Genomic DNA, 20,025 nt, shown 5'->3' on the forward strand with positions numbered 1-20,025 from the left:
CCCATTGCCTCGCGTCCTGTCGCTGGGCACCACTGAAAAGAGTCTGGCCCCATCCTCTCGACACCCTCCCTTCAGATACTTGTACACGTTGATAAGATCTCCTCTCAGCCTTCTCTTCTCCAGGCTAAACAGGCCCAGCTCTCTCAGCCTTTCCTCATAAGAGAGATGCTCCAGTCCCCTCATCATCTTTGTGGCCCTTCGCTGCACTTGCTCCAGTAGTGCCACATCCCTCTTGTACTGGGGAGCCCAGAACTGGACGCAGTACTCCAGATGTGGCCTCAGCAGGGCTGAGTAGAGGGGGAGGATCCCCTCCGTCGACCTGCTGGCAACATCCTTCCTGATGCAGCCCAGCATACCATTGGCCTTCTTGGCCACAAGGGCACATTGCTGCCTCATGCTTAACTTGGTGTCCACCAGCACTCCCAGGTCCTTCTCCGCAGAGCTGCTTTCCAGCAGGTCAACCCCCAACCTGTACTGCTGCATGGGGTTATTCCTCCCCAGGTGCAGGACCCTGCACTTGCCTTTGTTGAACTTCATGAGGTTCCTCTCTGCCCACCTCTCCAGCCTGTCCAGGTCTCTCTGAATGGCAGCACAGCCTTCTGGTGTCTCAGCCACTCCTCCCAGCTTTGTATCATCAGCAAACTTGCTGAGGGTGCACTCTGTCCCTTCATCCAGGTCATTGATGAAGAAGGTGAACAAGACTGGACCCAGTCGATCGCAATCGTTCTTTTGTCGATCACAACGCTCTGAGCTCTGCCATTCAGCCAGTTTTCAACCCACCTAACTCTCTGCTCATCAATCCCACACTTCTTGAGCTTACCTATGAGACCAAGCACAGTGCCCAGGGTGCAGGATCCAGAGATGGTGTGAGGGACTGAAGAACCTCCTGTCACCCAATCTGTGTGGGCAGGGATGGGTCTGGGGTTGTGGCTCACCAATGAACCTCATGGCTGCCTCCTGCAAGGATGCCTCAGGGTTCTCCAAGTACAGCAGGCTCTGGTGCAGGTACTGCTCTGCTCCGCTGCTGTCCCTCAGCAGCTGGAGACAGCACAAGGCAGAGGGTTGGTACCGAGCCTCCTCAGAAGGCCAGGCCTGTCCCTCCTCGCAGGACCGGCCTCCTCTTCCTTCCTGTTCATGACTGCCAGCTAGAAGCTGTGTGGTACCGAGGTTCAGAGGGAGCAGAGGAGAGAGTGTGGGCTTCCTGAGAGGCCTGCAGAGCAGCAGAGACCGGGAGATGCCACCACAGCCAGGGCAGGACACCCTGTGTCCCCATCATCTTGGTAAGGCCCCGAGCTGTTCCCAGCCCAGAATGGGAAAATGCAGCTTGGGTCTGTCCCTCGCTGAAGGCAGAGGCAGCTCTGCCTTGTCCTTGGGGACTCAGGAAGTTGGACCTCACAGTGACATGCATTCAAAGGGACACTTGTCAGCAGCCCTTGCTCTGCTGCTCCAGCCCACCCAAGGGATGTCACCATTGCTTCCCAAAATCCCTGGTCCAAACCTGGGCCACTCCTTGCATCTGGTCACTCATGTGGAGGAAGAGTGAGACCAGGCTCCTCTGCACGTGCTGCTTCATGCATCGTTTGTTCCTGCCCATCATAGTCTCCATCAGGTCTTTGCAGAGGAGGATGGAGAGCTCTCGCACTGGGCTGTCTTCCTGTGGGCAGGGAGGAGAGGAGGGGAGGCCTCAGCAATGACTCCAGGAACTGGGCATGAGAAGAGGGTTTGCCATTGTGAGGCCTCACCCTCTCCAGGCACAACTGTCCCCCATCCCAGCCGGAGGTCAGAACTGGGGACAAACCTCTGTGGAGGCAGCCTGGAGAATGAGGGTTGTCAGCAGCAGCAGGGCAAGCTTCCCTGGGCTCTGTCTCCCTGTGCCTCTGGAGGGAACTTTCTGGATTTCCCTAAGACTCCATCAGGGCCCCCACACAGGAGAGGATGGCAGAAAGGGACAGCCCCAGGACATGGCCCCTCCCTCACTCTCTAGCCTGCTCCTGCCTCTTTGTTCATCTCTGCCCCAGGCCAGGCAAGCACCACATGGAATCAAGCATGAGACAGAGCAGCTGAGGGCAGGGAGGGGGGTGGTTTGATCTAGTCCCACAGCCCAGGACACCGAGGCCAGCACAGGGAATGGCCTGAGAACAACAGGGCAAAAGGTTTCCTGACAGGCAGCAGGGCCTGTGGCAGGAGGTGCAAATTGACATGGCAAAGGACACACATGCAAAGGGACACACAGCACCCATAGCCACGCGTACAGACCCCTGGACACACCAGGAGAGCCCCTGGCTCTCCCACCAGCCTTCCATCATCAAAGCTGGCAGAAGCTTCTCAGCCAGCTGCCGAGCAATGGGGCTGGAGCCCTTCTGGTGCAGGGAGCTGAGGATGTTTCTCAGTATCATCAGGCTTCCCACACGCATGTCCCTGCCAGCATCCTGCAGCCACTGCATGATGTCTGGGAGCAGGCTCTGCATTCTCCTTGCCTGTGTGAAACACACAACTTCCTTTCAGTGAAGCAAGGCCAGACCCCCCCCGCCAAAAGTGCTCTGGGTGCTGACTTCCCATCAGGGCTCAGTGTCTGGGGCCAAGGTTCTGCACACACCCACGGCACAGAGGCTGCAGTGCGGGGCAGAGATCTCCCAGGGGACCCTCAGCATGCTATGGCCTCTATTTGGAGGAAGGCTGCTGCCTCGAGGCCCAGGAGCAGCCGGCTACCTTAGCCTGACCCTGTGCTCTGCCTCATCATCCCTCTTGTAGTGTGACTGGCCACAGTGCTCCCATGACTGAGGCCGTCTGGGGCTGGCTTGCTTGGTGCTGGGCCTGGATCTCTGCCTAGCACAGCTGAGACATGCCACCAGCAGGAGCTCTTCCTGGTGGGCATTGGTGCCTTTCTGCTTGTGCAGCACAGCCAAGTGCCTGGCATGAAAGACTCAGGGCAGATGAACACCTCCTGGCAAGCCCCAGGCTGCCAGCATGACTTCACCCAGCTGCCCCCTGCTCAACATCTCAGGTGTCTGTGACAAGCTCATGAGGCCTCTGAATGCCAGCCCACGCATCTTCAGGCTCTGACTTTGGACATAGCTCTGGAGGAGCAGCAGGATGGCATCATGCACATGGGCAAGGTCAGGGCAATCCAGCAGCTGAAATGCACGCAGCAATGAAAGACTGGCAGAGCTGGCAGGACTGCTTGCACCGGGCAGCCCTGGATCACACCCACCATTCAGGGCAAGGGCACCAGGCCCTGACAAAGCTCAGCGCACAGGCAGCAGGGATTGTGGAAACACCCCCAGGCCCTGCTCCCAGCCCTGGGCTTCACAGCACCCTGCACACACCACTCGCCTCCTCCTCCCATCCTCTGAACCCTCTGCAGCCTCTGGTTCCCATCCCTTGAAGGAGCGATTGAACACAGAGCTGCCACAAAGGAGGCACGAAATCCAAGTGTTTACAAGTGGCAGCCCAGCAGAAATGAGCCAAAGTCAGGGCGACTAAGAGGAGTGCCCCAGCTCCATTGCCCCAGCTCCATTGACCAACATCACCCCACAGCCATGTGCACAAGCCAGCACAGCATTTAGAGGCACCTCCAGAGAGGCACTGCTTGCCCTGAGGCCCACCTCAATGAAGAAAGGCCTGGTGGGCATCTGACAGAACTACTCCTCCCTTCTCAGCAGCCTTGCCAGCTGCTGCAAGATCCAGTGACACAGGTATCTCGGAGCCCCCCTCACCAGCCTGGCAGAAGGAAGAAGGCACTGTTGGTCCTCAGCTGAGCAGGCAAACCTCCTCTGGGATTGCTCTGCCCCCTCTAGCCATTTCCCCCCAGCACAGGGCAAGGCAGGCCAAGGCAGTGCTTGGCACACAGCACTTGGCACGCAGCTTCAGCAGCCGGTGGCATTTGCTCATGGAGGCGGCTCTTTCTCTACCACACTTTGCCATTGGAAAGCCAGGGTCAGTCATCATCAGGTTCCTTTTGGTGGGAGACCAGAGAAACACCCTTCCTACCTGGAAGTCATGGCCTTCCCACACATCCCATTTCCTGACCCCTTTGGATTCCTCTCCCCCTGGGGCCTTGCCGTGTTCTTCTGTGCATCTTGCACCTTTCCTGGGGCTCTGTCCTTGGTGGCGCTGCAGGCAGACGGTCCCCAATGCTCTCTGTGATGGGAGTCCAGGCCCCACAGGAGGGCACTCCAGCTCTCCGGGAGGGAACACTCCTGCGAGGGACTCCCTCCCACAACTCCTAACACCAACTGCTCCCCCAGCAGCTCTCAAAGATGAGCAGCAACGGGGCAGGGAGCTCCCATGGCCATTTTGCTGAGCGACCCCTTGCCACAAGTGCTGAGGCTGCAGCCTCTTTCTTGGAGAATTGGGGTCCCCCTTCACCCACAAGGAAGGACATTGTGCAAGGCACCCTGAATTCAGGGAAGAGGTGCTGGGGGAGAGCAGGGTGGAAAGGGCTGTACCTGGCCCTGCATGGTTAGAATTGGAAGAAGATGCCTATCCATTGCCTACAAAAATTGTTGTAAAACTTAAAAAAAACTTTACCCATGCTTTAAAAAAGCAAAACAGCTAGTCTCATGTGAACTCAAACAGAAATTTCTCTGGGGTGACTATTAAAATTAAGAATTTTGTTTAGTATAGAAGCAATCCTTCTTTTTCAAACCCTTGAGCTTTGTGTTCTTTGAATTTCATACTTGACCCTATTTAAGCCCAGAAGCTTCTTGTCGTACCTACAGGTGTTTATTTTGACAAAGGCACCTGTGTACATTCTAGTCTGACAGCCTAGAACATCTTCTGAGAAATTGAACTCTACTTGCATCTTGTATTGTGACCAACTAATCAGTTCCTACCATGGAAGAAGGTTCGGGGAAGAACGTAGGCTGTGATGGACCACAGCTGCTGCAAAGCAAGCAGAATTTATCTCAGCACAAAGAGAACCAGAGGGTGGCCTTTGTTTTAGGCCACCTTCCAGACTCATGCAAACACCTGAAGGCTGGAAATAAATCCTTGCCAGAGCAGAAATAATTATCGGCAGAGGGAATGTGCACCCCACCTGAGCTGCAACTGGACTAGCAAACCTTGCTGGTTTGAACCACTGGTTTGCTACTTTCCCCTTTCCCAGAGAAATGCCATCTGATAATGGAACACATTTGAAGAATAAAGAACTGAAAATGTGGCGTGCTTCAGACAGAGGACAGTAGACTTTTCACCTATGGTATCAACCTCCAAGTAATGGGGTAGTAGAAAGACAGAGTGGACAACAGAAACAACAGCTGCACAAGAGTGACTCTTCTCTCATAGAATACTTCGAAGTGGGGATCCCACTTGTGAGAAATTGTAAGGTGGCTAAATAAGTGACATACTCTTATGGGAAGGCCCATAGATAAGGGGTTTGTGCCAGTGGCTGCATGAATTCCTGTTAAAACAGAAATAAAACCCCATCAAAGTCCTGGAGGTGAGGCTGTGGTTAAACATGCAGCTCAGGGATCAGTCTGGGTGACTCTGCTCTTTCACCATGGAAAAGGAGCATGGGATGCTGTCGACACTGAAGGCAGTAAGTTAACCATTAGTGAGGTCTGGGTTATGTCCAAGACCTGGGTGTCTTCTCTTGCAGGGAGATGTGGTGTTACCTGCTAACTGTGGGAACACTGATAACTGGAAAACACACCTGAAACATGTCTCTAACACATTCTGCCTTTTCACGTTGCCCATGGGACAACTTGGGTATTGAAGATCAGTCACAACCCATCTTCAAAACTGTAGTTACAAGAGAAACACCATCTGTAATAGCACAAGGTCAAGGACTGATAGTAGGCAAAAATGTTACATTAACCCTAAGATCTAAAGTTATTCTAAATGTAGGAGCGATGAAATGTGGTACAATGAACGTGTTCATTTAGTGAAAATGTCCCATGACAGAGCAGCCTGCCCTGAGCTGACACACAGAGAAAAAGGTTTTCATTTATTCCTCCCTGCAAGCATGCAATTGTTCTTTTGCTCTTCTCTGGAGGCCTCCTCGTTCTCCAGAGAGCCTTTCCCCAGGTCAGTGTGTCCATGCTGGCCTGCCCAGCCATTCCAGCACCCCTCCGCTGTGCATTCCTCAGTTTGGCCCTTTACCTTTGGGTGACTCCACTTGGTTTTGGGAGTCTCCACTCACTGCCCATCCCAGGCACATGCTGTCCATGGAGATACCCTGCGCTCAACTGGTGGCTCCATATTGCCTTCCAGAAGGATGGCATCTCTCATCAGCCCTCTAAAATTTGAGACAGCCCCCAGCAGATACCGCTTGACCACTCACCCTCTCCAGTGCCACTGGGCACCCCCAAGTGAAGGCTGAATCCATCCCTCATTCCCTCACACATCACCCTATGAGTGCATCCCCCTTACACCATGGAAAACCCAGGCATGGCAAAAGGGGCTTTTTAGGGGCAATTCCCTGAGCACATTCTTGGCTCCAGCTTGGGAAGAAGAGCCCAGTCTTCAGGCAGTGTACTGATGAAATCCCCTTTAATACAGAGATGCTGTAAGGGAGGCCAGCTCTGACACAGTGATCAGCAGATTTATACAAAGCCTCCGGGTCAGATAAACAGGTTTTGTGCCTCTGGAGAAGAGAGATGAATTCAGATGTTTGTGTACAAACACGCTTATCACAGATAGAATGCCCCAACCACAACTGTTGCCTGAAATCGCTTGGAAATCACTTGTGAGGAGAGATGGGCAGCTTATTGCTGCTGAAACAGTACCAACTGAAACAGTTTCTTCAGTGCCTCCTTAAGCTCCTTGTTCCTCATGCTGTAGATGAGAGGGTTCACTGCTGGAGGCACCACCGCATACAGAACAGTCACCACCAGATCCAGAGCCGGGGAGGAGAGGGAGGGGGGCTTCAGGTAGGCAAAAAATGAGGTGCTGATGAACAGGCAGACCACGGCCAGGTGAGGGAGGCACGTGGAAAAGGCTTTGTGCCGGCCCTGCTCAGAGGGGATCCTCAGCACAGCAGTGAAGATCTGCACATAGGACAGCACAATGAAAACAAAACACTCAAAGAATAAACAGGCAGCAACCACAAGAAGCCCAGCTTCCCTGAGGTAGGAGTCTGAGCAGGAGAGCTTGAGGATCTGGGGGATTTCACAGAAGAACTGGTCCAGGACATTGCCTTGGCAGAGTGGTATTGAAAATGTGTTCCCAGTGTGCAGGAGAGCATTGAAAAAACCACTGGCCCAGACAGCTGCTGCCATTTTGACACAAGCTCTGCTGCCCATGAGTGTGCTGTAGTGCAGGGGTCTGCAGATGGCAACATAGCGGTCATAGGCCATGACTGTGAGAAGAAAATACTCTGCTGAAAACAGGAAGACAACCAGGAAGACCTGGGCAGCGCATCCTGAGTAGGAAATGGCCCTGGTGTCCCACAGGGAATTGGCCATGGATTTGGGGACAGTGGTGGAGATGGAGCCAAGGCCAATGAGGGAGAGGTTGAGGAGGAAGAAGTACATCGGAGTGTGGAGGCGGTGGTCGCAGACTACGGCAGTGATGATGAGGCCGTTGCCCAGGAGGGCAGCCAGGTAGATGCCCAAGAAGAGCGAGAAGTGCAAGAGCTGCAGCTCCTGTGTGTCCACAAATGCCAGGAGGAGGAACTCATTGAGGGAGCTGCTGTTGGACATTTCACTCCTTCTGGGCTTTCGGGATTGTGCAAAGGAGAACAGACATTGAGCAGTTAGGAGAGACTTTTCAAGGAAAAGAAATCCAAATGTTGCAGTTCTCATCTAAGCCCCCACATTGCCTCTCTCTTTACTGAAAGGGTCTTTCTGCTGCTCCCTTGCTTGGGCTGTGCTTTGCACTGGCTGAGTGCGCTGTGAGGAGCAGGGACCTCTGCCCATGGGCTCCAGAGAAATCAATCCTGCTGTCAAGCAGTGGGTACAGTGGAACGGGGGTGACCCGCTCTGACATTCACAATTTCCATCAGATGAAAGCCACTCATCGTGTAGAAGGGCTTTCAGCATCATCATTCCCAAATTTAAAGAACGAGGTTTGAAGAATAGAGTTTCAGGGATATTTTATTTTCTTTTAGATGTTGTTGTCACCCCTGGGGAGGGTTCCTCCAAGGTAGAAATCCTTGGCATTTCTACTAACTCCGGAGAAAAAAGGATTCACTGTCCCTTGTTGCAGAGTGAGGACAGCTAGTCTGTGTATTAGTCTCATTCACAGCTGTCTTGTGTTTGCAACTCTTTGAGCTGTGGGATGATCACACTCACATGTTACCCTAAAAACAAACCAGCCCCTGCTGAGAGCAGACGAGTCCACTTTCAAAGTGCACATCTCCAAACTTTTCTCCCTTTCTCCGGGCACCTCAGGGAGATCTCCATACTCCCCTTCTAAACAAGCACACACAGGGCTCTTTTCAGATGCCCACATACAGCCTCCCACCACCATCTCCATACTCTCAGCATCTCTGCACCTTCCTCATGGGGCTCTCAGATATCACAGAAATGCTATGAGACAGCAGTGCCTTTCTGGAGGGCAGGTGGCAGCCTGGGAGGACACCCCAGGGAAACGGTCAAAGGGCTGTTAGGACTGAAGATGGGCTCTCCTTAAGGGAGAGTCAGCTCAATTCCGAACCCCACAGACTGCATTTTCTGGAGCTCCACAAGTCAGAAGGGGGCTGGGGCAATCTCATTCCAATACAGACCCCTCTGCTACACAACTTGTAGCATCCATGTCTGAACTGCAGCTGACACTTCCCACCCCAGAGAGCCCGAGAGCAAGAACAGGAGCAGCATGGACAGGAGGGGAAACAAGGAGCAGCACCACGATCCTGCTGCCAAGGGAGGCAAGAAGAGAGAGATAGACAGGAATTCAGGAAAGCCTTCACCTTACCCAGCTAGGCATGCCGCCTCGCAGGCAGTGACATTGCAGGGCAGTCACTCTCAGTCCCTTTGTCAGGCACCTCTCCTCTGCCGGAGGGCTGGCTGCAGAGAAGGCAGCTCATGCCCTGGACCCCATGGCTGTCAGGGCAGAGGCTCTGCTGGCGGGGAGAGGAGACACAGGGAGCTTGCTCAGAGGAAGGTGTCTGCATCAGAGGGACTGACCACTGACCATGACTTGCCCAAATCCATCCTCCCATGATGATTCTGTTGGCACTTCCCTCTCACTCCCTGCCCATCTCTGCTGCCTGGAGCTGTTCCTGCTGCCTGGAGCTTTCTCTCTCCCAGCATCTTTTCCTTGTTGGTACTCACAGACCCTGTCCCACCCTCTGTCTGCACAGTTCTGCCCTACAGAAACCTCCCGGATCAGGGCACTGTCCAGGGCATCTCTGTGCTCACAGGTCCTAAGGAGCAGGTCACATTAGCCCTGATAAGTCCATAAAGGTGCTGCTGGTGCTGCTGTAGGTGGAGATGGGGTTGGAAGGGTTTACTGAGCTTTCTCACAGACCTACTGATCTCTGAGAGAGAAGGTCAGTGAGTCCCAGTTCCTTGCCAAACCACAAAACTCTTTCCTTTTTTCTCCCTGCCAACATTAGGAAACTGAAAGCCCTGGAGGGAAAGCTCCTTGCCTTTCAAGTAGCCTTTTTTGTACCTTCCTCTGCGGTGCAGGGACACTGCTCTAAATCACAGCCCTGGGCAGACCTGTGTGCATGTCCCAGCTTCACAGCCCTGCACTCATCCTTGGGAGAAAGCAGCAGCATGCCCTGTCCCTGTGATGGTGTGGCAGGGAATGCCTGCTCTGAAGCATCTCCCCCTCCCCAGGAAAGGAGAGTGATCCTTAAAAAAAACAGTCATAGAATGGAATGGGTTCAGAAGACCCCTCCAGGAACCTCAGTAGCATTGCCCTGCAGCCAGAGACTTACCGTGTCAAGGGCTGTGAAGGTTTCTCCCACAACAAGTTCTCCTCTGTCCTCCCACTCCACACAGCCTTGCACTTCTCTCTGTCATGTCTCCTCTCATGTCAGCAGCAGCAGGCAGAGCCTGGAGCCCTGCTGCTCTTTGCAGAGGAGCTGCTCTGGCACAGAGCTGTCTCTGGGCAGTTCTGACCGGTTGCCATGATCTCCCTCCATCCCCAGAGCCTGGCCCTGCTCAGGAGCAGAGGCCCAGCTGAGCTCATGAACTTCACTGTCCCTTGTGCTCCCTCCTCCTGGGAAATGTTCACTGGAACTAACTAAAATAATCACTGATGGTCCCTCTCGAAACAATACAGAGAGACTAGTTACAGCATTGTCCCTTGTTTCATCAGAGGATGGTTTCATCAGAGGATGGTTATCTATGAGAGGTGGAAATGCCCAGCTCTGGAAGGTCCTATTCCCACATCTTAACTAGGCAGGACACATAGAACGGGGGAAGAAGGGAGCTCATTGAGAACAAGGAGGAGGCTGATCTCACCCCAGGCCAGACCCCATCAGTGCAGATGTCTCTGTCAAATCCAGGTCTCTGCACTTCCCTTTCTTGTCCAAAGAGGGAACTAAGTTGTTTCAATGGAGTTGTTTTGAGATACCTTTCCTAATGTCAAGCTAAGGTCCCGCAGGAGCCGCCTCCAAAATTTCCAGCACCACATGGCAACACAGCTACCTCAGGGCGTTTCAGGCAGCAATAGCCTCTCTCTGTGGTCAAATGAATCAAGCCGCAAAAGGAGATCCTAGTCCTAAGTTGAAATCTTCTCAAAAACTACCTCACTGCAACAATAGAGAAGAAATCCTCATTTCCAAAACTTCACACAGTTTTTACCATTGCCAGATATATATTTTTTTCTTTTTTATTAATTGACAGCACCATGTTCATGCACTACAGGAATTAGCCTGTCTATGTGAGTGAATATATACGTATACACACACACATTATTCATCAAAATGCATTTGCTACCAACACTCTGCATGGAGAAACTTTGTTCTGAGGAACTGGTGTATTTAAACTGTCATGTTTCAGCTCTCTTCTTCTGCCTCTCTGTTGTTTCTTCTTCCTTGGCCTCCTCTCTCTTCACAGAGCTCTCCAGGGAACGGTTCAGTGAACCACAGCACTTAGGGTGGACGAGACCTCTGGACGTCACCTAGTCCCAGCCGCCCTGGTCAATGCAGAGGGAAGCAGATGAGGTTGCCCAGGGGCTCCCCCCGCTTATGCATTGTCCACAAGGGTGCTGAGAGTGCGCTCCATCCACTGTGCAGGCCATTCATCAAGATGTTAAACAGTCCTGCCCCACATGTTGATCACTGAGGGATGCTGCTAGTAACTGGCTGCCACTTGGAACTTGTACCACTGATGACAGCGTTTCAGCCTGATGGTCCATCCAATCTTCCACCTGCCTTATGGTCCATTGATCCAGGGCAGAGCTCAACAATTTGCCTATAACAAGATTCTGGGGGACTGTGTCCAAGGCCTTGCTAAAGTGAGGGTTCACAAGATCCCCTGCTTTCCCCTTGTGCACGCAGGTATTCATCTGATGGTAGAAGGCAATCAGGTTGGTCTGGCATGGTTTACATTTCCCCTTGGTCAACCCATGCTGATTCTTCCAGGCCTTGTCCTTCCTATGCTTGGAGATGGTTTCCAGGAGGATTTGCTCCATCACCTTCCCAGGGACTGAGATGAAGATGACCAGCCTGTCATTCCCCAGATCCTCCCTCTTGCAAATATTATATCCACTCTCAAGAAAGGCCCAGAGGGCAACCCAGGGAGCAACAGGCCGTTCAGCCTCAGCTGGTTGAGGAGTGTGTCATGGAGTGAGTCCACTCATTTCTGGGCACATGAGGGAGGAGAAGATGATAGGGAAGAGGCAGCCTCGATGTTCCCAGCATAAATTGTGCCTCACCACCTCATTGCCTTTTATGATTACATAGCTGTAGTTGTGGTTGGAGAGCAGAAAATTTCTTTCAACTTGGTTTGAGCAAAGTGTTTGACACTGTCTCCCACAATAGCCTTGTGGAATACAATTTAGAAATTTACCACCTAGATGGGTGCACAACCAGATGACTTGATTAGTGACATGGAAGAGGCAATACTTACTATGCTTGTTGAGGACAAAAAAACTGCGGGGGGGACCCCAGCCACATGCTTGAGGGCTGCCATTCAGAGAGACCTAGGCAGGCAGGAGGAATGGGCTGTCAGTACATGGAGTCCAGGGCATGAGCCACCTCCTCTGCAGCCAGACCTCTGCCAGAGGAGAGGGGCATCTCTCCTGCCACAGGCCCATTTCATGCTGCCTGACAAGGGTGCTGAGAGCGACTGCCCTGCAATGTTGTTGTCTGTGAGGCGGCATGCCCACCTGGGTAAGGTGAAGGCTTTCCCAAGGCCCTCTGTCTCTCTCCTTGCCTCCTTCGGCAGCAGGATCATGGTGTTGCTGCTTGTTTCCCCTCCTGTCCATGCTGCTCCTCTTCTTGCTCTTGGGACTACTTCTTCACACAGCTGCCAGATGGGATGAGAAGTGTGATGCTTTCTTATATCTGAAAATTTCAAACAAGGAGGAACTGATCAGGGATGGGATAGTGTCAGCCTTGTCTACCATGACCATGAAAATGTGGATTCTCAGATCCTGAGGAGAGTGAGGAAGGACAGTAGCAGAATACAGACCCTGGACTTGAGAGGAGCAGACTTTCACCTCTTCGAGGGACTAGTGGGGGAAACCATGGGAGGCAGATGTCAAGGGCCAGGAGCTCAGGAAAGCCGGCAGGAATTTAAGGACAGCACCTGCCAAGCACAAGGAAGGTCCATCCCGATTCTCAGTAAAACTAGCAGCTATCTCAGGGGAACAACGTGGCTAAACAGGGACCTCGCACCTTAGCTCCAGGGCGATAGGGCAGCATACAGAAGGGGCAAGAAGGGAGATGCAAAGGAGGCATTTAGAAATATTGTCCAGGGTCATAGGCTTGGTGTTAGGGAAGAAAAAGTTCCCCTAGCACTGACACTTGCAGGGGATGTCAAGGGCATGAAGATGAGCTGCTACTGCTTCCGTAAGAATCAAAGAATAGAAAGGAAAATGTGGCCTCACTGCTAAATGGGACAGGGAATCTTGTAGCAGCAGGTGCAGATAGGTCTGAGCACCCAAACCCCTTGTTAGCTTCCGTTTCCACAAGCAAGGTCTCCCGGAGTGTTGTGCCTTGAGTCAGGACTCCAGAGGAGAAAAACAGCCACCAGTGGACGAGGTTCGTGAGGGATTACTTGTGAGAACTCAAACTATCCAAGTCAATGAGGTCAGAGGGGCTGCAGCCAGGGATGCTGTGAGAGCTGAGTGCTGTCCCTGCAAGGCCACTCTCTATCATCTTTGAAAGGTTGTGGAGATGGGGTGAAGTCCTAATGACTGCAGAAAGGCAATTGTTACATCCATCTTCCAAAAAGGCCACAAGGGCAACCTGGGGAGTTGCAGGCAGTTCAGCCTCACTTTGACGAGGAGAGAGTCATGGAGTGAATCCTCTCAAAACACATTTCTGGGCACATGAAGGAGAAGAAGGTGCCTGGGAACAGTTAGCATGCATTTGCCCAGGGTAAATTCTGCCTAACCAATCTGATTGACTTCTGTGACTAAAAAAAACCCCTCTATTTGTGGATGGAGAAGAGTAAATGTCCTTTACCTAGACTTTAGCAAGGTGTTTGACACTGTTTCCCATAATATTCCTGCATGCACATTAGAATGTTACAGTCTAGAAGAGTAGATAAAAGGATGGGTAAAAGCTGCTTGGATGATCAGAGGCTGAGAGGGCAGTGGTGAATGGGTAGTACTCTTCCTGGAGGCCAGGGAGAAGTGGAGCACCGCAGGGTCTCTCCAGGAACTTGTCCTGTTTATCATCTGTCTTAGTTACACGGAGGATGCAACACTCATCATCCTTGTAGATGACCCCTAACTAGAGGCAGGGGTGTGGGGGGGCAATGATATGCTGAGGGCTGCCGTTCAGAGGGACCTAGACATGCAAATGCCAGGTTTTGCACCTGCGATAAACCAACACCCCACAGTGTCACAGGCTGGGGCATGAGGGCCTGGGGAGCAGCTCTGTGGAAAAGGATGTGAGGGTGCTGGGGGACAGGAAGCAAAACATGAGCCAGCAGCATTCCCTGGCAGCAAAGAAGTCCAGAAGCATCATGGGCTGTTTGAGCAGGAGCAGAGGCAGGAGGTGAAGGGAAATGGTGATCGCCTTCTAGTCAGTATTCATTAGACACCATCTAGAACACTGCATCCAGGTTTGGGTTCCCAGAAGAAGATAGAAGTTGATAAGCGGGAGAGAGTCTGGCCCAGGACCCTCACAACAGTCAGGGAGCTGGAGCACTTGCTTTGTGAGGAAGCATTGGAACTTGTTGCCCAGACAGTGCTGTACAGTCTCCTCATTTGGAGGCTGCCAAGACCAGACTGGATGAAGCCCAGAGCAACCTGCTCTGACCCCAGAGTTGACCCTGCTACAGCTTGTCAGGAGCAAGCAGATTGGGCTGGAGACCCCCTGAGATCCCTTCCACCCTCAAGGTGTCCATGATTCTTCCCACTCTCAGTCTTCTCTTCTTGATGTCAGGGAAATCACACAGGTGCTCTGTTACAGTGACTACCCCCCCCACTTATGCATTGTCTACAAGGGTGCTGAGAGTGCGCTCCATCCACTGTGCAGGCCATTCATAAAGATGTTAAACAGTCCCACCCCGCATAACCAGCTGATGTTTGGAACTTGTGCCACTGATGACAGTGTTTCAGCCTGATGGCCCAGCCAATCTTCCACTTGCCTTACGCTCCGCTGATCCAGGGCAGAGCTCAACAATTTGCCTCTAAGGAGACTCTGGGGGACTGTGCCAAAGGCTTTGCTAAAGGGAAGGTTTACAAAATCCCCTGCTTTCCCCTTGTGCACAAAGCCATTCATCCGATGGTAGAAGGCAATCAGGTTGGTCAGGCATGCTTTGCAGTTCCCCTTGGTCAACACATGCTGCCTCTTCCAGGCCTTCTCCTTCCTATGCTTGGAGATGGTTTCCAGGAGGATTTGCTCCATCACCTTCCCAGGCACTGAGATGAACATGACCAGCCTGTCATTCCCCACACCCTCCCTCTTGCCCTTCTGGAAAACGACTGAGATGTCTGCCTTTTCCCAGTCATCAGGAACCTCCCTGATCACCCTGACATGTCATAGACAATTGGGAGCAGCGTTGCAGTGACTCCAGCCACCTCTCCCTGCACCCTGGGGTGCTTCCCATCTGGTCCCATGGACTTGTGTATTCCCACTGGGCAAAAGTCCTCCCCAGCTGCATCGTCCTCTACCATGGGTGAGGCTTTGCTAACACAGATGCTGCCAAAGGACTCGGGGGCCAGGGAGGCCTGGCAGTAGACAAGAGCAGGAAAAGGCAAGGTAGAAGAGGCAATGAGCTCCTCAGCCTTTCCCCTCTCTTTGTCACTACTTCCCCTGCCCCACTGAGCAGGGAGACCACATTTTCCCTGGCTGCCTGCCTTGTGCTGCCAGCGTCCTTACAGAACCCCTTCGGGTTATCCTCCCCATCCCTTCCTACCTCCAGCTCCAGCTCCAGCTCCGCTTTGGCTTGCCTAACTCCACCCTAAACAGGATGAAATCTTCTCTGCTGCAGGCCGGAACGGTGACTCTGTTATTCCTCTTACCTCTCCACCATCTCACCGTCACTGCAGTGACAGACAACCTCCACATTCACATCCCCATCCAGCCTGAGCTTCAGGCAAGAAACCAAGGGGAGGATGGCACCATCTACGTAGACGTGCAAACTACAGAGGTACAGAAATCACATTGCAGAAAAGCCTGCATTTCTCCCCTCACCACTGAGGGGATCCTCCAGGCAATGGACTCTCAGGTGGTTGAAGGTGGATGCAAAGAATTTCCACAGTAATGTAGCTATGCCTGAGGCAGTGCCTCCCAGGCTGCCCTTACAGGCAACAGGGAGGAGGAGGTGTTCGCCTGCCTTCTTTTAGATGGTCACATAAAGCACAAAGGACTCCTGTCCCAGAGACATTTGCTCTGTGCTTGAAATGGGGCCTGAGGTCATAGGTGTTCAGGATAATTCAGGTTGAAGAGACCACAGGAGGCCTGTAGTGCAACGTGCTGCTCAAAGCAGGGTCAGATAGAGGGTCAGAAACCAAAAAATGCCCCTGCCAAAAGACTTCTGGGGTGATAGAGAAGGAAAAGGCAGTAGAGGGTTGACAGGGTGATTCCACAGAAAAAAGGCTTTCCTTTTTCCCCTTCTCTCAAGAATTAAATCCTCAGCTCTCCACAGAGAAGAAGCTGGGACACGAACTTTGCCACTAACATGGAGGCGGAGAAGCTCCTGAGTCCCTTACAGACAGAGGCTGGTGCAAAGGCCACCACCCCAATGGCACCACACCCCCAGGCATGCCTGCCTTGTTGCTGGGCAACCTGCACCCCAGGCAAGAGGTGTGCAGGGAAGAGAGTGGGGTCTGCATGCTGCAGCCATGGCCACCCAGCAGGTGTGGTGGGACCCTGCTCCTCTAGATGAGACTGGGCTCTCCTGCATTTCCCCAGTGTGAAGCCTGTGTCCCCTCCAGCTGGGAATACAGCCTGGCAGAGAGGACCAACACAGGAAACACAATCTCTATTCCAGGGTGTGAAGAGAGAGGGGAGGTCAGAGGGGGATCTGCTCATGCCCTGGGCACTGATTCCCTCCCTGCAGCCAGGACAGCCCTGCTCATGCCCTGTAACCCATGAGTCCAGGGGAGGGGACTCCGATCTGCTCTGGCTCTGAAGATTTCTCAGCCCTTAAGACCCAGGATGCAAAGCACCGGTCTGGGGACACCTCAGCAGTTGAAGGACCTGAATGCCTGGTGTGTTCCTGAGAACTTCTCTGGAGTCTCCCGGCACTGGTTTGACTCCTGTTGCCCATGGAGCAGAGACTCCTTCTGAGGATGAACTCACTCACTGTGTAACTCTGAGGACAGGCTTGACCAGGCAGTAGAAACACCAGCAAGGCCTCAACCCCACAACTGTATCCCCTGCCCAGGACTCTGCCTTCTAACCCCTTCCTCCTAGAGGATTTGGATTTGGAGGTACCGCTGTAAATCTGCAGAACCATGTTGTGCTCTGAGCTGGGCTAACTTTACATTTAGATTCAACTTGGTAGGTCCCTTCTCCAGGAGAGTTTTTAAAGATTTGCTGTCCCGTGACGCAGTGCTGCTCAACTACCATGGATATTTCTTTATTTTTTCCTTCAGCTCATTTGAAATTTCCCTTACTGCCTCTTCTCCTTGTTGTCTATTCTCCTTTCCTCCCCTTGGCCTGCAGCCAGACCATCCCACCAACTTTGACTGAGGACAATCACAGCCTCACCTCCAAGCACAGCCTTCCTGGGATCTCCTGGGACCACTCAGGCAGGCTGTGGTGGCCATCTCCAAGCAGAGCTATGTGCTGCAGGTTCCTACATGGTCTCAGAAGAGAGCATATGGAGATATAACATGCCCGAGGGCAGAGCCTGTGGGCCGATGCCAGGGCAGAGCCAGGAGCAGCAGGCATGAGAAGAGAAGACCTCCAGCAGCTCCTCTCCACACCTGAGCAGGGAGTGACACACCTGGCAGTGCTCCTGAGAGAGGATGGTGACACAGCACAGGGGACACTCTGAGCTGCAGTGCTGGGCACTGACCATCTGCACTGGGTCTGGGAGTCCTGGCAGGTGGTGCTGGTGGTAGTAGCCCTCGAGAACCCGCAGTCCTGCTAGCAGCAGCGAGTCCCCTCCAAGACTGTGAGGAGCTATGGAGTGTCATGGCTCCCATCAGCACCTCATCCCTCCACTAGCCGGGCCATGATGCCCTGCATGTGGCCCCACAGCCCCACTTTTTGGGCACCACACAGGACAGGGTGTGTTCTGGGGTGGGGAAACATCCTGCAGGCATGGTCCCCATGACAGCCCTTGGTGCCCTGGCCCCCTCAGCTCTCCCACCTGGAAGCTTCCCATCAGTCCCCAGCCCCTGCCCAGCCCTGATCCTGTCCCTGTCCCCCCTGTGGTTAGCAGAAGGCCATTGTCTGGGGTCTGCTGGGGTCTGAGCCCAAAGGGAGAGACGAGGCAGGACTGACCATTATCCCCACACAGGTGCTGAGCCCAGCAGGCAGACGGAACTGATCACATTCAAAGATCACATCTCACCAGGACCACAGGGAAAGGCCAGTGCTGGAAATGGCTGGTATGAGAGGCTCGGTCTGGGAGGAGTTTCCTGGGACAGTTTCTCCTCTCTGTTCATTCAGCAACAAGATGGGATGGATCTGTGTTCTGACAGACCCTGTCTGAGGCCCCCCATGGGAAGAGGATGGTCTACAGACCCAGTAGACAGCCTCAGGACCTCCTCTGCATGCTGCCTGCCAGCCGTGCAGAGCACCCAACAGAGGGTTCATCCTCCCAGGGCTCACAGCTGGACATCCAGTCCTCCAGCTGGGCCGGAAGCCTTCTTTGCAGGTGACTTTTGGTGTAAGGACAAGCATACAGGGTGGATGGGATTGTCTCAAGGAAATGTGCTGGGGACATGACATAAGGGACAGCAGCTTTGGAGGAAGAGCCCAGCCTTCAGGCACTGCACCAGAAAGAACCTACTTTATTAAAGAGCTACTGTGATGGAGTCAGCTCTGACCCAGTGTTGGACACAACCTTATATGGGCACCACGTGAGACAGAGCAGTCTCAGGAAAGGTGGAATGAATGCAAGCATTTCTGTAGCAACATGGTGACAAATAATAATAACAACAGTAATACTAGTAATAATAAAAATAAACAAACAAAGCTCAGTCCTGGTACGGGACACAGGGGAGTCATTTGTGGAGAGCAATGGCAATGTCACCACTGCTGAAAAATGTCCATGAAATCACTTTCCTCAGGGCATCTTTGAGCTCCTTGTTCCTCATGCTGTAGATGAGAGGGTTCACTGCTGGAGGCACCACAGCGTATAGAACAGTCACCACCAGATCCAGAGCTGGGGAGGAGAGGGAGGGGGGCTTCAGGTAGGCAAACAGGTCAGTGCTGATGAAGAGGGAGACCACCCCCAGGTGAGGCAGGCACGTGGAAAAGGCTTTGTGTCGTCCCTGCTCAGAGGGGATCCTCAGCACAGCAGTGAAGATCTGCACGTAGGACAGCACAATGAAAATGAAACACCCAAAGGCTAAACAGGCACTAACCACAATGAGCCCAACTTCCCTGAGGTAGGAGTCTGAGCAGGAGAGCTTCAGGATCTGTGGGATTTCACAGAAGAACTGGTCCAGGACATTGCCTTGGCAGAGTGGTATAGAAAAAGTGTTAGCAGTGTGCAGCGCAGAATAGAGAAAACCACTACCCCAGACAGCTGCTGCCATTTTGACACAGGCTCTGGTGCCCATGAGGGTCCCATAGTGCAGGGGTCTGCAGATGGCAACATAGCGGTCATAGGCCATGACAGTGAGAAGAAAATACTCTCCTCCTAACAAGAAGACAAACAGAAAGACTTGAGCAGCACATCCTGAGTAGGAAATGGCCCTGGTGTCCCTCAGAGAATTGGCCATGGATTTGGGGACGGTGGTGGAGATGGAGCCAAGGTCCAGAACAGAGAGGTTGAGGAGGAAGAAGTACATGGGGGTGTGGAGGCAGTGGTCGCAGGCTACGGCTGTGATGATGAGGCCATTGCCCAAGAGGGCAACCAGGTAGATGCCCAGGAAGAGCGAGAAGTGCAAGAGCTGCAGCTCCCGTGTGTCTGCAAATGCCAGGAGGAGGAACTCATTGAGGGAGCTGCTGTTGGACATTTTGCTATCTCCGGGCATGGGGGACTGTGCAAAGAAGAAAAGACATTGAGAAGTTAGCAAAGACTTTTCAAGCATGAAACCCCCAAATGTTGCAGTTCTCTCTTTGAGCTGGAGGATGATCACACTCATATGTTGCCCTAGAAAGAAAGCAGCCCCTGCTGAGAGCAGACGAGTCCACTTTCAAAGTGCACATCTCCAAACTTCTCACCCTTTCTCCAGGCACCTGAGGGAGCTCTCCACACTCCCCTTCTAGCCAAGGACACACAGGGCTCTTTGCAGATGCCCATACACAGCCTCCCACCACCAGCTCCATACTCTCAGCATCTCTGCACCTTCCTCATGGGTCTCTCAGATATCACAGAGGTGCTA

The 20,025-nt window shown here is 53.0% G+C and overlaps 1 protein-coding gene across 1 annotated transcript; it reads right to left on the bottom strand.

Moving 5' to 3' along the window:
- Window positions 1-18,735: 18,735 nt before the first annotated feature.
- Window positions 18,736-19,638, bottom strand: LOC136993145 (olfactory receptor 14C36-like; the record flags this gene model as incomplete). The annotated part of the gene is made up of 1 exon (XM_067303156.1): window positions 18,736-19,638. A coding segment is annotated over one exon (903 nt), but the record flags the coding sequence as incomplete, so codon positions are not given.
- Between the last annotated feature and the right edge of the window lie 387 nt (window positions 19,639-20,025).

Source organism: Apteryx mantelli, chromosome 11 (genome assembly GCF_036417845.1).
Source record: "Apteryx mantelli isolate bAptMan1 chromosome 11, bAptMan1.hap1, whole genome shotgun sequence".
In the NCBI taxonomy this organism is placed as follows: domain Eukaryota; kingdom Metazoa; phylum Chordata; class Aves; order Apterygiformes; family Apterygidae; genus Apteryx; species Apteryx mantelli.